Source organism: Danio rerio, chromosome 16 (assembly GCF_049306965.1).
Source record: "Danio rerio strain Tuebingen ecotype United States chromosome 16, GRCz12tu, whole genome shotgun sequence".
NCBI classification, from domain to species: Eukaryota; Metazoa; Chordata; class Actinopteri; order Cypriniformes; family Danionidae; genus Danio; species Danio rerio.
This window is the reverse complement of record NC_133191.1, coordinates 32220329-32236854: the sequence shown is the minus strand read 5'-3', so window position 1 is coordinate 32236854 and position 16526 is coordinate 32220329. Positions and strand designations below refer to the sequence as shown.

At 36.1% G+C, this 16526-nt stretch overlaps 1 protein-coding gene across 1 annotated transcript in view; it reads left to right on the top strand.

Annotated features, from left to right (window-relative positions):
- Positions 1-16526, top strand: part of mef2d (myocyte enhancer factor 2d) — a 71551-nt gene that overhangs the window by 41852 nt on the left and 13173 nt on the right. The window contains 3 exon segments of the mRNA NM_131317.1: positions 8902-9080; positions 11594-11623; positions 14163-14277. Of these exon segments, the coding sequence (NP_571392.1) occupies positions 8902-9080; positions 11594-11623; positions 14163-14277 (324 nt within the window).

The following is a 16526-nucleotide window of genomic DNA, read 5'->3' as shown; positions in this document are numbered from 1 at the left end:
GAAGATAAAGGAGAGACTTGTGGCAAAGTCCTTTTAAGGCAAGGCATTTCACTTGGCACTCATCTTTGAAATGCCTCTTGGGCAGTTTACTCGGGCATTCTGTCTGAATGGGAAACCATCAAATTCTCCAAAACTGCTTGCCAAGCTTACCATTGAGTTTCATATTAGGAATCACCAGTAAAATTAAACAACAATTGTCTCTTTAGTTTTAATTCTAAACATCCGAATCACACAAAAATCTGCACAAACTTAGTCTGGTCCGAGCCCCTCTCCCAGAGTATTGTCAGTCTATAGCAATCGATGATTGGCTCCTGTACTAGAAGGCAGGCTTTATTCGCTATATAGCAATCGATGATTGGCTACTGTACTAGTAGGCGGGTTTTATTAGCCATATTTACCACTATACCTTTCCCCATTCAAAAAGAAATTAGTGACATGTCTTTTTTTATTCTATAGTAGAGCTGTATGAATCTTAAATCTTGAATTTCACAATATTATTAAATATTAAAATTATATCAATATTAACAGCAACACTTGCGCACAATACCCAGCTGATTCAGTCGTTGCCTAGCAACATAGAAAAGCGCACCGCCCTGCACGCCTCGTATTTTAACCACCTTTTGCGCCTCATGTTTTTGCTGTTGTGCGCAAGCAGTTAAAAAAAATTCATCTCTGAGCAGGGAAAGCACGTTACGATTCTCCAATCAAATAAAAGTAGAGGCGGGGTTTTCATTGAGGTGACAGCAGTGTTTCGAGAAGAGACTAGTGGTCACTGTTTTGAGTTATTTGAAGCTGTATGACTTCCCAAATCTTTATATATATATATATATATATATATATATATATATATATATATATAACAATATTATTAAATATTAAATTCATACCAATACCAACAGCAAAACTTGCGCACAATACGCAGCTGTTTCAGTCGTTTTCTAGCGACATGAAAAGTGTGCCCCACTTCTTTTTTTCTTGTCAACAAAAAAGGCATTGCAGTGCGCCTTGCGTTTTCAGAACGGAAAAGCATGTTCGGTGTGATTTGGCTACCTTGCAAAATAATGTGCTTGGTCAGTCAACGTAGAATAGGCAATCTAATGTGACTCATTTAATCACATGCATGTCTACACAACCTTATTACATGTATTTGATCACCTCTGGATGTAGTCAAAAGCAGATAAGCTCAAATTGATTCAGACCCGCTTTTTCACCTTAACTTGTCATCATCCACTTGTGATCAGATTATTGAAAACGCTTGTTAATACCAGGTCTGAACGAGGCTTTTATTCCTCCTTAATTTTTTTCTGTGCTTCTGAGGACTTGTCTTTCCATCCTTTTCCCCTCTCAGCTGTTCTTCATATCTCATTCATGACATTCTGAATACCCAGCTTAAACCAGCACGCTCCGTCCCGTCTCGTCCCGTCCCCCTCTGTCACACTCCCTTCTCTCCACCCAGCCAATCTTGACTGTCCCTGACAGCTGTAGGTTCTCCTGCTTGTGATCATCAAAGAGCACATGAGTCTCCTGAACATTTTAAGTGACCATTTAAAATGTGAACATTTAATCAGCAACGAGGCTAACGGCTCTTGTGGAGTCACCAAAAAAACACCTCCCAAGTTTTTACTCCTAGTATTAACTTTACTCATGTTTTAACTTGCAACCACGTTATCAAAGTTTGAGGAGGGAAAACAATCAAACAAATAAAGCTTTGGTGAAATTAAATTGATTCAGTTTATTTATTAAACATAATTAACAAAATATAATAAAATAGACATAATTTTTTTTTTTGTAAAATTCCATTTTAATTTATAGATTTTTATAATACATTTGCGTGAGATATATATATTTGATAATAAACATTTTAATTTCTGCCCTTTTTCAAATTAAAATATGAATGTATATCTATATCTATCTTAAAATTACATATAAATTAAGATATCAATATATTTAATATTATATTTTTACATTTTGGCACTCATTTATTGCATATAATAAACAAAAATATAATAAAATACACAATTCATTTTTAATAAAATTCCAATTTGAAAATTTAGTTAGATATAGATATATTTAATAATTAACATTTTAATTTCTGCCTTTTTTGAAAATCAAATATATCTATATCTATCTTATTATTACACCTGAGTTAGATATCAATATATTTGATATTAGATTTTTTTGACGCATTTTCTGGAGATTAAACACCTCCTTTCAGATTTAGTATTGTTTTGCACCCTATCCATGGAAAGTGGTTTAATATAAATATATATGATTCAGATTTAGTTCAACCAATAAACCTGCTCAGCTCTGAACGAACTGCTTCTCCTTGTCCATTACCTCTACTTGGGTCTTCTTCTCTCTCTCTCTCTCTCTCTCTCTCTACCCTCTCTCTGTGTCTGTCCATCGCCCCTCCCTTCCCTCCATTCTCAGCTGTTGCTCTGGGAATGTCAGCATTGACGTCATCCAGCATTCCTGCCATTCCCCTGAGAGAGAGGGACAGAGAGTGAGAAAGACACAGACACAGACGAAAAGAAAATCCAGTCAGACCTTTGAAGTAGAGATTAAGAGAGGCCAGGGCTTACAGCAATAACTCGTATTTATTTACCAACACAGACAGCACTCATACAATCGTATCCACTGGATTTACCAGCATACTTTCTGACCAGAGTTCATGGAGCATAAACAAGTGTGTTTATACACGTTTCTGTCCCAGACTGAAGTTAAAGCTGTGTTTCCTGGGGCAGAGAACAGCTGAGCACGTCTCTTCGCTGCTGCCAAGGAATTGCAGCTCCCCTTGCAATCTCTTTCCATTCAGAGCTGCTGACGAGGTTGTTGCACACACACAGACATCTAGTGGAGCAACACGCAGTTGTTGTTGCCCTGTAACCTGAGCTCAGATAGGATAAAATATCAAACTCCAAAAGTCTCTTCAGTCTGTAGCTGATACAAAATTTTTCTTTGTTGAACTTTTTTATTTAGTGAATTAATACATTTTTTGGCACATAGTACATTTTAGAAGCATTAAAGAAGACTGCGATTGGTTGGCAGAGTTTTAATACTTTAATCAGTGTCCCAATATTAAGAATACCCATCAAGGTAAAAATTAAAGTGGACATTTTGGGAGATTTGATAAAAGTGTGTGCTTCAACAAGTGAAAGAATAATCATGTTTTAGTAAATCATGACTGAAATTATGTATGATATTCTGTAGGAATAGTTGAAAAGGGTTGTGGGTTGCTGTACAGTTTTAAAGAGCCCTTATTATGCATAATAAAAGGTTATTTTTGGTTTTGGGGGTATACAATAACAGGCTGATATGCATGCAAGGTCAAAAAACACTTTTATTGTCTTATAATATACATAAATTTTTGCCTAATTATCCCAACGACTCCCATATGATTTGTTCAGTGATTAATTTGTTTCCAAACCCCTCCGTTACATGAGGCTAATCTGCTTTGATTGATCCAATGACCCAGTCTGTTGTTATTGGTTGACTGGGTTCAACGTGAAACAGAGAGAAATGCCCAACATGGCTATAAAGTAGCACACAAAGTATGTGAGAGCCCAATGCAGGAATGCATTAAAGTAATGCAGTTAAACACCAGCCTTTCTCTACTCTTAAACCTAGCTTCAGTATTAATCCACACAGTGACAAAAGTTGAACTATTTTGAAAATTGGCCGTGCGTGTGAGGAACAGCTGATGGTGGCCATAGCAAAGACAAATGGCGAGTTCAGAAACTCGAATACTCGAATAAGATCGCGAGTTCAGAAACGCATTTAAATTGCTAAAGAAAAAAAACACTTGTCACGTTTTCAACATGGTTTTGGACGCAATGTGTTAGTAGCCCATGAAGATTTAACCTGAGAGATGCAGTACAAATACTGATCTATAATAGATACGTGATTATAAGCTAGATGGAGTGATTACAAGTTACAACACCCAATTAAATAACATTAAAAAATTTGTAGAGTACACAAAACGAGGCAACAATTTCAATTACACTTACATGTTATGATTCGGAGGAAGAAGAAACTGGTCCATATGAACTGTGACAGTTACTGAAAAAGTCAAAGTCTGACAAAGTCCCATATATAACTGTGTGTTCACACTGAAGGCGGTGAGAGCATCAAAGGTCGCTCTGGCCGCCCTGGCGACAACGCTGTCTGATTTCAGCTCGGGCGACTATTTGCGATGGTGATCTTGTATTTAAAGAGGCTGTTGCAACATATCAGTTACATTCAGGCATAAAACATGCTTTCTAGCATGAAAATGTTGCACTTTTTTATCAAATTAATTTAAGAAAGTAAGATCAAGTTACATGTGGTGTGGCTTATATAAATATAATATTAATGCACAACAGTATCTCGCCAGTAACTTTTTAAAAATGTATGTTCCTGTAATAAAACATTGCAAATAATGAGAAATCCAGCAACCACAATAAACAAACCCATTGGAATAATTGTGGTCGGAACCAAAGTTCACAGTGACAATGTTCTCTGGACTCCTTTCAAGCGGTGGACTTCTACATTCGGATTGCTTGCTGCTGAACCGCATCATAGCTCATTACCATAAAGTTGACTTGATTTCAACTCTCCTTAACGCCCACACCGACGAAGAGGTGCTGTGCTGCTCCTCGACGCTTATCGGCTCCCATTGAAAATGAATGACTTCCAGCTAAATTGAGCATTCTCGCTGCTTTCAGTGTGAACAGACAGTAATAGTCTCTGCTGCTCCTACCTTTATTAGCAAACGGCCGGTGTATCCTGCGTTGTAACGTAGGTTATTGTATAAAAAATCTGAAAAATGACAGGAACAAACACAGCACTAGGTTGGCTATACTGTGGTATTGTTGTGAAAATTAACTCAAAGCTTTTATTACTCGCAGCCAAATCTGTCAGTGATCGTCATCTTCATTTCATGATCAGTCCCATGATCCCCCGTGGGGGAAAAGGCGCGTTCATGTTTCACCGGATCCGGTACTACATATTTGGTGGTGTACCATGTCGACGCCAACGAGGTCAGGCAAAAGATCCGAACCAAACATGATTCATTCATTTAATTCTAAGTGGAGTATTTCATTAAAGAATCAATCGTTTTAAATATGCTGCACCTTCATGTTTAAACCTAAGCTGGATGTTTTCATTCACTTAGTGCTGGTACATGTTGCATAGAAGCTTATTTTCTAAAATCCATAATACAAAAGGTCTGTTTTCTATAAATGAGGGTTGTTAACTAAAAACTTAGAGCTAAAATAAAGTTCATATTGAAATTTATGAGTTTTTTATTCATATTTTTAAGTAAATACATTTTATTCTTTTTTTTACTTTCAGACGGATTACAATATTAGTGATTATGATGCCTATTTTGACCCAGAACTTTACCCATTACTATCAAAATCTTGTAGCCAACCAACCACGTCTCTCTTGCAGCAGCAAGTTAAAATAGCGCTGCTAAAAATATTTGTAGTATAAATATTTGGGATATTTTGGTTCAGCTGAGACATCAGTGTGTTGCCATAGCACTAGCGAGTGACGTTAATGTTGTTGAGAGAATTGTGTTATTCAGTTCCAGAATGTGGGAAAACATTGGGAAAGTCCCCAGTCTCTCTATTTCTCTCTTTCTCTCTCTCTTTCTCTGAAACACAGATCACATACTCTGCCTTCCTCTCCAAACACTGCCCTTGAGTTTGACTACTTATCGGATTAGATCAAGCATTACGAGTCCTGCAGCATCATAAACAAAATGGAGTGAAAATATTTCGACAACAAAGCTGGGAAGAAGGTCGAGGAACAGGATGAACTGGTGTCAGTTTAATGCTCTGATATCTTCCCTGTGTTCGTCTGCTTGTTCGCTGCATTTCCTCCTCAACGGAAGGAATGCGGTTCTCCAACCTAATAACAAGTCACAATTAATCCTCCCAATTACAACATAATAGAGTTGTAATCCCAAAAAAACAGAGGATTTGGTGTGTGGCACAAAGTGTTTGAAAACACATCTGCCGCGATGAAGGAGACCCTAATAGGATTATTTTTCCTGGTGTTTTATTATTGGGTTATTCCATCAAAAGAGAAAATATGATCACAGTCATGTATTTTGTGGTCCTAAAGTTGTGCTACACATATAAGTTATCATACTGAATTTGGAAACGAGTCTCAAAATTCAAAATGTCCTGTTTACACAGCAGAGACTTGTGAAGTCAACTAAAGTCAAGTTTGTATTCTGTTTGGCCTTGTTTCCACATGGTATTAACATGTGTTTTCAGTGATCCGATAACATGTGGTCATCTGAGACACATTGGCACCTGGTATTAGCATGTTTGAGTCCGTCTCGTGAACACCTGTGCTCAGATTTCACACAGACCATTTGCACTCATTTTGTCACGTTGTGCGTTACTTTCACAGGACTGCTTAACTCACCGCATAAGTACTATTGAATGAACAAACCAATGTTACGCAGCTTACAAATGTGCTCAAAATCATGTGTTAGGTCAGTAGAGAGTAGGTGGTCTTTCGTGGCCATTTGAATGCATTTGACCACATGAGCATTTACAATTTGAAAGCAATCCAAATACATTTTGTACAACCTCAAGAACGAAATATTCAAATCATTTTAAACCCCTTATACATTTTTACTTGTTGTGGGTTACTTGAGATCAAACTGACAAAAACAGTACATAATTCCAGGTGTACATGAGATGTCAGTATGAACGAAAGTGCTAATTTAATTTTTGACAGTCAGTTTTAAACCATACCAACAATAAATACATTTACATGGACAAAAATAATCAATATGACAATGGACTAGTTGCACAATCTAAATAAAAAGTGTCATATGTAACCATTTCATATAAAATCTATTGGCTTAATCCAATCGGACATGCTCAATTGGATTAAAAGCTGAACATTTTTGTGCATATGCAATGGCGTGGAAACGGCGTAATGATGTATGACAAGGAACGTGGTTGTTGAGTGTGGAGATATTAGCATCAAAAATAAACTTACTTCAGATATCTTCAACTGTGAAATGGTGTAGGACAATGTTGCTTCTTACACATTTTGTTTAAAGAACAGGGCATTGTTACTACTGAATAAACACAGGCAGAATGGCAAGAAGTCAGTTCCTTTTGCCTCTTGTCACCCAAAGTGAAGTTTCACAAACTAATTTCAAGAGGAGCACGTGATATGATTGACTGCAGCTAGCCACTCATCTACACTCATTAGCTAGCCAATCAGATTGATCCAAACTCACTATAAGTAGCCTAGCTAGATTTACTCCCTTATCTTCGTTTTTCCAAAGAAACCCTGCATCCACCCCTTCCTCCTTTACCAAGGGAGCTCTCGAGAACCACCTGATCTCATACTCCCCTTACATGCTCTATGGACCGGCCTGTAGCCCTGGGCTCAAATTTCTCCGAGCTCAGGGTTCTCTCCCGGGACTACATGCCAAACCTGCTAACTTGCTTACAAGTTGTCAAACAATATCTAAGTGTGAACTCTTGGAAATTTTTTAAAAATAACAGCATAATACTTAATTTAAAATTACTTATTTAAAATTTTTGTAAACACTATGGCCTCTATTTTAATGATCTAGGTGCAAAGTCTAAAGTGCAGGGCGCAAAAGCATTTAAGGGCGTGTCCGAATCTACTTTTGCTGTTTTAGGGATGGAAAAATGCGGTTTGCACAATGGCGCATGGTCAAACAGGGTTGTTCTTATTCTCTTAATAAGTTATGGGTGTGTTTTGAGCACAACGTGGATTAAACTAGTCACAGTCTCATCTCCTATTCCCTTTAGGAGTAAGTTGCGTCACGCCATGGTGCATTTGCTACTTACATGGCGACTTTGTAAGTGGAAAAACTGAATGCTTCACTACCAAGAAAATAGATCAACAAACAATCTGCAAAGGATAAAGAACGAGCCTCCTCCATTCAGCCTCTTTACTTTTACTCTTTACTTTACTCTTTTACTTTCGTGGATAAGAAAACAGTGTTTTATGTACTCAATATAAGACATCCATCAGTCTGTATATTAAATTTACTTTAAGCACAAAGATTTGCTTCAAAACTATTTCTAAATTCAATTCTAATTTCCAGCAAATTAATAAATGGATAATAATAGCGTAGTGTGGTTAAAAAAACTGAGTTATATTCCAAACAAACGTCTTTTTCTTACGTATCCTCGAAATAGCAATGCACGAACAATGCACCTTAACACACCTCCTTTTAAGTCTGGAACACCCATGAGTTTACAAAGTGGTGCAAATGGATTTGCTATTTAAACAAAGTGGTGCAAAACGAGAAAATTAGGGTTACGCTGGTCTGAAAATAGCAACAAATCGCACCAAACACTTCTTGTGCCTTCTTGCGCCGAGTGGATAAAAGAGCCCTATATATGGATTCAACATTCAGAATCATTTCATTCTAAAGGAGACTAATTTCATTCTAAAGGAACGTGTCCATGTAGCCATCGCCAGGATCTAAAGCAAATAGCACATTTGCATCATGTCTCACATTAGACAAATGACAAGATTAGCTGAGCTCATATTTGCATCTCTGTTCAGTTCTCAAACAATGCATGAAAATCACACTCTTTAGACAAAGCGTTTATCTCGCACTGTGTAACGTGACTAACATCTAGTTGTCCATTACAGTTCTGTTCACACAAAACTGCTTTGCCAAAAATACATTTGTGAATATTTAAACCTGTGATTTTGGTTATGAAATACGATTATCACTGCAAATAACCAAACTGTGTCAACACGACCATATTAATACCTGAAATACAGGACTGAAAACTATATTCTGCTGCAGCGCAAAGGGATTGATGTTGAAAGAAAGCAACCAAGCCACCTTCTCTGTATTGACATTTCTCTGTCTTCTCATTTTTCTTTCTCCTTCTGTAGCCAATGGTTACGTCAGTGCCAGGGCCTCCCCAGGACTCCTCTCAGTCTCCAACGGCAACAGCATGGGGAAAGTAGTCCAGGCTAAATCTCCACCTCCGCCCAGCACTCAGATGGCGAACAGCCGCAAACCGGACCTTCGGGTCATCACCTCGCAGAGCAGCAAGGGCCTTATGCAGCTGGTGAGCACTTTCCCATTGCACATGCCTCAGTGAGCCAAACACTGTCAATTCTCACAACTGCTAACAGTTACTCTATAAGAGCAATGTATAGGGGCTAATGTTAGAGATGGGAAGAGGTCTAGGCTCTTAGTGTGATTCTGAGGATAGCGAAAAGGAAAGTAAAGCTGTCAGATACACTGATCTGGCTTAATATGATCAAAATGGTCAGTTTTAGATAAAGGCATTAAATACAAGGCAGTGCTTCCTACACATAGACTTTACTTGTACAGGCCGCCCAGGTATATTAACAGCCACCCAAGTATATTTGGTGGTAAATAATACTATTACTATCATCCTTTTAAACTTTTTTTGTATTCGTCTAAGAAAGCCAAACATTCACATTCAAATAACCAGTGGAAAATCTTCTTTCACTCTGCACATTCCTACTGCTGGTCCTGCTGGTCCCATCACATGCTCTGCAGACCCACAGAGATGCGCCTTTTGGGCCAAAATGCATCCGACTGTAGCTTCTGAATGTCCTAAAATGTCTTGGATTTGGGTTTTACTTTCACTTTCTAAAGTTGCTGTTATTTGTATGCGCTTTTGCATTACCTTTTCGCAGCTGACTGCAGGTGCACATCCGCGAGAGAAACATTAAATGGTTAATCCTTTTATAAAAAACTCAGATAAACTTTACTATATACCCAGGGGGAACAAAGTTTACTCGCTGCAAAATATTTGTACACAGTCAGAAATGGCTTATCAACTAATTTGCCTCATTTAAACAATCTACACTTTTTATTCTGGTAACTATTATTATTTTTCGTAACGTTGTATATTTTTATTCCTTTTTTTCTGTTATTTAGTTCTCATTTGCTGTAGATTTTATTAATTTAATGATGTAAATATATTACATATTTTATACCAAGGGTCACCAACAGGTCGCCTGCGAGGATCACATGAGTTGCCCGCGGGCCTGTTCTAAAAGTAGCTCACCATAGCCACTTACCAGTGCAAGCTGCATCTAATATTTTTTGTAGCAATTATTTTTAAATCACACTTGTTTTGATGTAAATGGAAAGACAAAACTGTTCTTAAAGACAGGAAGGAATGTAATCTACACTCTCTCTAATGTCCAACTACAATAGTTAGAAGATTGTCGGCTTTGTTAAAAATGCTGTAGATTTGGTCATTTTTTGATAATTTCAGTAAAATCTGAAAGTTGATTTATGTTACACAATTGATAATCTGTACAAACATGGTACAATGTAGTGCATGATTTGCTTAAAAATGTTAGTGGTTAGTGAAATTATTGTGGTGGTCATTTGAAAATGTAAATACTCACAGAGATTTATAAAAAATAAAGTGTTGCATATTAATATTTCTGTTTCCTACCTTGTTAAATGATTGTTGACAACTATTGTGAGAAATCATTAACATGATCAGTGTCTTCACATAGATGAAAATCATATAAATAAAATTAAAAATAAATTAAGCTATTTTGTTATTTTAGAAGTGTGTTTCAAACTGGTAGCCCTTTACATTAATCGGTACAGCAAGTAGCTCTCAGTTTCAAAAAGGTTGGTCACCCCTGATTTACACATATCTAAAATGCTTTGGCAATACTGTACTATGTCATGCCAATAAAGCAACATTAGAAAGAGAGAGAGAGAGAGAGAGAGAGAGAGAGAGAGCAAGCAGTCGCATAAAGGTAAGAGAATTAGTGGATTTCTTTTATTTCAACAAGCTTTATAGTTAAAAATCCCATTATTTTTTTGTTTGTCGAATGTCGTTGACCCTTTATGTGCTGTGGGTAAAAGGTGTGTTTCAGGCTACCATCACAAGTATATTTCAAACCTGTGGGAAGCACTGCAAGATTTTATCACCACAAAGCTCTGTCAGTTTGTTGACTGGGGATTTTAACCTGGCTGATTTTAAGTAGTTTTAACGAAAAAGAAAATAATTATCATAATGTAATTTTCCTTGACCAAAGGTTTTCCTTTCTTAACATTAATTGCATTACAAGTTACTTAGAAATAAATTGAAGCACAATTCACATGATTAAAAAAAGCCTTATGCTGGGTTCACACTAGATGCAAAGCATTGCATCACTTGCTCTAGATTAGTTGAATTGAGGCAAATAATGTGTATTCTATGTTATTTGCTCTGTTCAACGGGAAATTCACCTCTATTGGCACATTTACCTTGATTTTGTATTATTGTATTTTTAATTACAGAATATACTAAAATGCACTTTTATTTTGTTATTTAAAATGTATTTATGTATTCTTACTTTTGATCTGGGAATTTAGTGGATGAAAGATTTGAGGCGTGACATCAGTTAATAGTAATGGATGCAGTCATGAGGTCCAAAACCCTTTGCTTGAAACCTGATCTGAAGTGGTTACTGGAAGCACATGTTACCAGCAGTTGTTTTGCGTTAAGCGAGACACAAGCCAGGTGTAAAACAGGGCTTGTGTGTGTGTGTTATAGGACTTATAATCTCTGCTTTCTATTTGTTTCTGGCCTCACAGACAGATGAAGAGCTGGAGTTGGTGAGTGAGGTGAATACAGCTCAATTCTTTTGACTGTTGTGCTGTGAACGGTTTCACAACATGTGATGAATGCTAAATGAGTGTTGAACATTTCGAATATATGCATTTTTTGCACTTCACACACACAAACACCATTATTAACTGTGGTTAAACAGTTATTTATTTCATAGCTTATGCACTGTTATTCATATGTGGTCTAATTGGTGATCAGTGAATTGGAGTTAAATGCGCACTGTTTATTCAGTTGCAGGCTGACTGCCTGATTATTATGTTCAGTTCTGAAATGAATGCACACACACACATACACTCAAGGCGAAATGCACATATGCATGGGTTGATCTCACATGAGTCAGACACACTAGATCAAATGTGGAGCGCAGCGGAGCAGAAACCCTCACTCCAGAGATCAATTTGTCTGCCTCTCTCTTACCTTCTTTCACTGTTTGATGTATTTTGCTTTAATGATTGTTGTCCAATGACACACTAAGTGTCGTGCATGTATGTCTGAGTTTGGGGGAGTGTTTCAGCCATTTCAGCTTTTGGATTTGAGACTGATTCTGTGCATTAGTAGGGCAAAGCCAATGTCTGAACGACTGCTGAATCATGGGAGTCTGTTGACCAAAAATGTGGCCTCAATCTCTATCCTCTTGTAGACTCTCCAAGCACTCCAGGGCTTTAAATGCAAATTTGTGACACTGGTTTGCCCTGCAGACACACTCTACCCATTTTGTTATTGTGTGTTTTGTTGTGAAGATTTTTTTTTCTGCATGATTCAGAGCAGAGCTCAACAATGAGAGTTTTTTGTGTGTGTTTGTGTGTATCTTTATGTGTGTGGTGAATCATTAATTAGGTTTATGAGATTTACTCGGAAAAATATGCCATTTAATGCAAAAAATGCTTTCATTTTGGGTAAAAGTCATAAGAAAACAGTTGCTTTTTTTTTTACAAATGAAATAAATGTTCTTCTTTTGATGGTTTTTGTTTTTGCCATGAAATGCATGTAGGTCAGAGATCATCCCATTATGGTTTTAAACAAGTTTTACATATGCAGAAATTGATTTTAAATTCATAGAAAGCATATTAAATGCTAAAAAGTAAATCATCCGCTTTAATGTTTAAGATATGATCTGTCAAAGTAGGTAAATTAATGTTCCATTGTCGTTCTATGTAATAGATATATTTATGTAAAAATGAAATGTCATCAAAAGATTTTGTTGTAAATTTGCCTCAAGAGATATCGTATAAAGTCATTATTTAGGCTTTTTCGTGCTTTGCAGATAGCAGAGTAGAGATAACCACAAGGCTAAACAGTGTCATAAAAGGTCATTTTAAATGTAATATTTATAGGAATATATATTATATATTTTATTAAATATATAAACATAAATTTTTGAATAGTATTAAATATAAATTATATTTTTTAGTCTGTGTCTTCTGTATATCCTGTTAATATTGTATGCTAGTCATTATTTTGATGAAACTGCTTTTATCTTTCACCCTTGTATAAAATACATATACAGGACATGTACAAATACCAATATTTTTTAGCAACATATTTTGTAAGCAGTATGGTATTATACTACTTTTACATATGATTTTAATAATATATTAATATTTATCATAGCATTTAATTTCTTTGACATATAAAACAGCTAATGTTGCTGCTGAATTATTTTATAGATATAGATGTCTCTAGCAGCTGTATCATTTAACCATGAAAGAACATATGAATGATTTGAATGTTTCATGCATCATACAAAACTAGGCATGGGCCAGTATAAAAGTCTAACGGTATGATAACCTTGGATAAAAATATCACGAAATTAAGATCACTGCTCTAAAATAATTTCTTTTAAATATTTGGGTAAAAAACAAAAACTTTTTCCCCTTTAAGCTTAATATATTTTATTTTGAGAAACATTTTAAATTATTTGGAACAGTAAACATGTCTGGCTACATAATTCAAATGAATCATTGACTTCTGCTGTCTTTATTTGTTACAACAATACAGATTTCTTCACAATTTAATACTGCATCTTTGAAGATTTTTTTTCTGCTGGAGATACTGTTGTCCTAAAAAAAAAAAAAAAAAAAAAAAAAATTCTTACACATACCTTAGGAACAGTATAGCAGAAAATGTTGCCGATTTTAAAACCTTGACTTTTCCAAACCGTGGTATACCTTGAAAACGGTTATTGTCCCATATCTATAAATAAACTAAAAGGTGGTGTTGTTGTTGTTGTTGTTTTTTTTTTTTTTTTTTTTAAAGTTTTGAAATTGTCTGTAAGATGTGCGGTTCAGAAATGTCTAGAAATTGATAATTGTGTGTTCATATATACACACACACACATATATATATATGTGTGTGTGTGTGTGTGTGTGTGTGTGTGTGTGTGTGTGTGTGTGTGTGTGTGTGTGTGTGTGTGTGTGTGTGTGTGTGTGTGTAGACAAGTCTTCCGGGTGTGTTCTTCATTATAGAAATAACTGATGTAGATCTCACACATCGTACTTTATCTCTCTCTGTTTTTCTGTCTCTCTGGTTTTCCAGAATGCTCAGCGGTTAGGCACCTCTCAAGTGACCCAGCCTCTTACCACACCAGTGGTTTCCGTGGCAACGCCGAGCCTCCTAACTCCATTCTCTATGCCCACCGCCTACAACACAGGTGAGTGTGACATCATAGTGAGAAGCCCAGACATCCGTCACACATTAGAGAGAGCCGAACACGAGCCTGCTTTAGTTAACACTCCAGAGAGATGCTTGCAAAGGCATTTGAATTAAATGAAGGTCATGGTCCATTTAAGTCTTTCACTTGCCCTCTTTCAATCGTTGGTGCTTAGTTTTCTGCTTATCATTGCGTCTTATAAAGGCTGCATTTTTCACTTTAGTTTGTTTTGAAAATAAATTGATTAATACAGCCATGGAAACCAATTATGAGACCACTTGAAAGTTGTTATCGCATATCTGGGTTGAACTACTGATTAAGTGTTTTGAAAATTTCAGGAAAGAATTTTATAATTTAAAGCATTTATTTGACAATAAATGTATAAAATGATCCATGTTTTCTGAAATATTGGAGTGGGTTGGAATTATAATCGGAGAACTGTTTATGAAAACTTTACTTTTTACTTTGACATTTTTCAGAAATATTGCACTGTATGTTGCTGAATATATTTTGATAAACATTTGAACCTTTCACTGACTTCTTTACACACTTTGGGTTTAGTTTTGTTTATCACCAGACCCAAAAAAAAAAGAATCTCACTTTCATATTTTATAATTCATAATTGAATTTCATAATTAAATAAACTTTGGACCAGTTCTCTGTCCTCACTACATGCTCTTTTGCAAAGGTTAGTCTAGCCTTGTGATTATTTCTGCTGATGAGAGCTTTGGTCATTGTAGGGCTTTCAGTTCAGTCACTTAAACGTCAAGACTGTATATCGAGCAGATCTTTACTCAGCACTGTACTGTAAAGCAATTCCAGCTGCTGTGTTGAAGCATTTGGCTAGTGAAATCCTCCTCACCAAGTGTCTTGTTCTTTTGTGCATTTGTCTTTCATGGATTGTCAGTCTTTTTTGGGGATTTAACGGGGTTAGTGACAATGTAAATCTGTAGTATTGTAGAGACCATAGTTTTGGAATGACTAGCTTCCCTTGGTATGGCTGAAATGTTCTCCCTTTGGCCTTCATCTGTACAACCTTCTGTTGGAGGCTTTTAGACACTTTAGAACAGCTCACAATATTGTAAAATTGGTGAAAACTGGGACGCTACGCTGTCAGTTTTATATATCACACACATATGTATAAATATATATACTCATTAAAAAGCATGGAATATTTTATATTGGCCTATTGTCTTTTTCTGGTATTAAATGCTTTAAATCAGTGTTTTTAAACCATGTTCCTGAAGGACCACCAGCTTTGCACATTTTCTGTATCTCTTTAACAAAACACTCCTGATTTAGATCAACAGCTCATTAGCAAAGACAGAAAGACATGTAATGGCTGTGACAGACAAAGGACAAGGCCAAAACATGCAGTGCTGATGGTCCTCCAGGAACGTGGTTGAGAAACACTGCTCTAAATGATAATATTTTTATTTTAAATTAGATTCTTTAAAGGCCTCGTAAAGTGCTTTAAAATGTCCACTTTTATTTGATGTTTAACATAATCTCAACCGAAACACGATGAGAGGGTCGGAAATAGTGTAGCTCCTCCCATTTAAAAAAAAAAAAACAATAGCATTTTGGTTTATCTTCTCTGCCATTAGCTATGTTTCTATCCAAAAATGGGAATTAACTTTGAGCAAAACTGGAATATCGCATAAAAGATGTGCAAATAAAGCAGCGGTTCATCCAATTAATAATATAATAACACTTATACTGAAATGGTTGCGGCATTTAAGAATGACCAAAACAACATTTCCGTTGTTTTACAGTGTGCTCAGCCTGCTGATTTGTCCCATCACACACATTTTTATCATTACATGATCTGTTATAACAAAATCACATGACCTTTTTTTATGCACATACTGGAATTTGGTCGGTAAAGGTGTTTACATTGTAGTTTATGCACATCTTTTCTTATCGAATAAAAAGTTTATCCAACTCCGTTATGCACATGTTTTTTATGCGCATTGTCAAAATATATGCACATCTTGCTGTTTCCATCAACCAATTTTCCTCATATCCAAAATGCGCATAAAAATAGGTGTATGAAAACATAGCTAGTGAGAGTGGCTGAGCTCAAGTGCATTAAATGAGAAGCATCTTGAAAGAGGCGGGGCATGTCAGACACTAGAGAGCATTTGATTGGTCACAAAACTGAAAGTATGAGGTAACGTGAATAAAACCATTGATTTATTAGTAGTATTAGTAAACTTTTTTTGTCCTTGACAGGAAATTTGTTATGG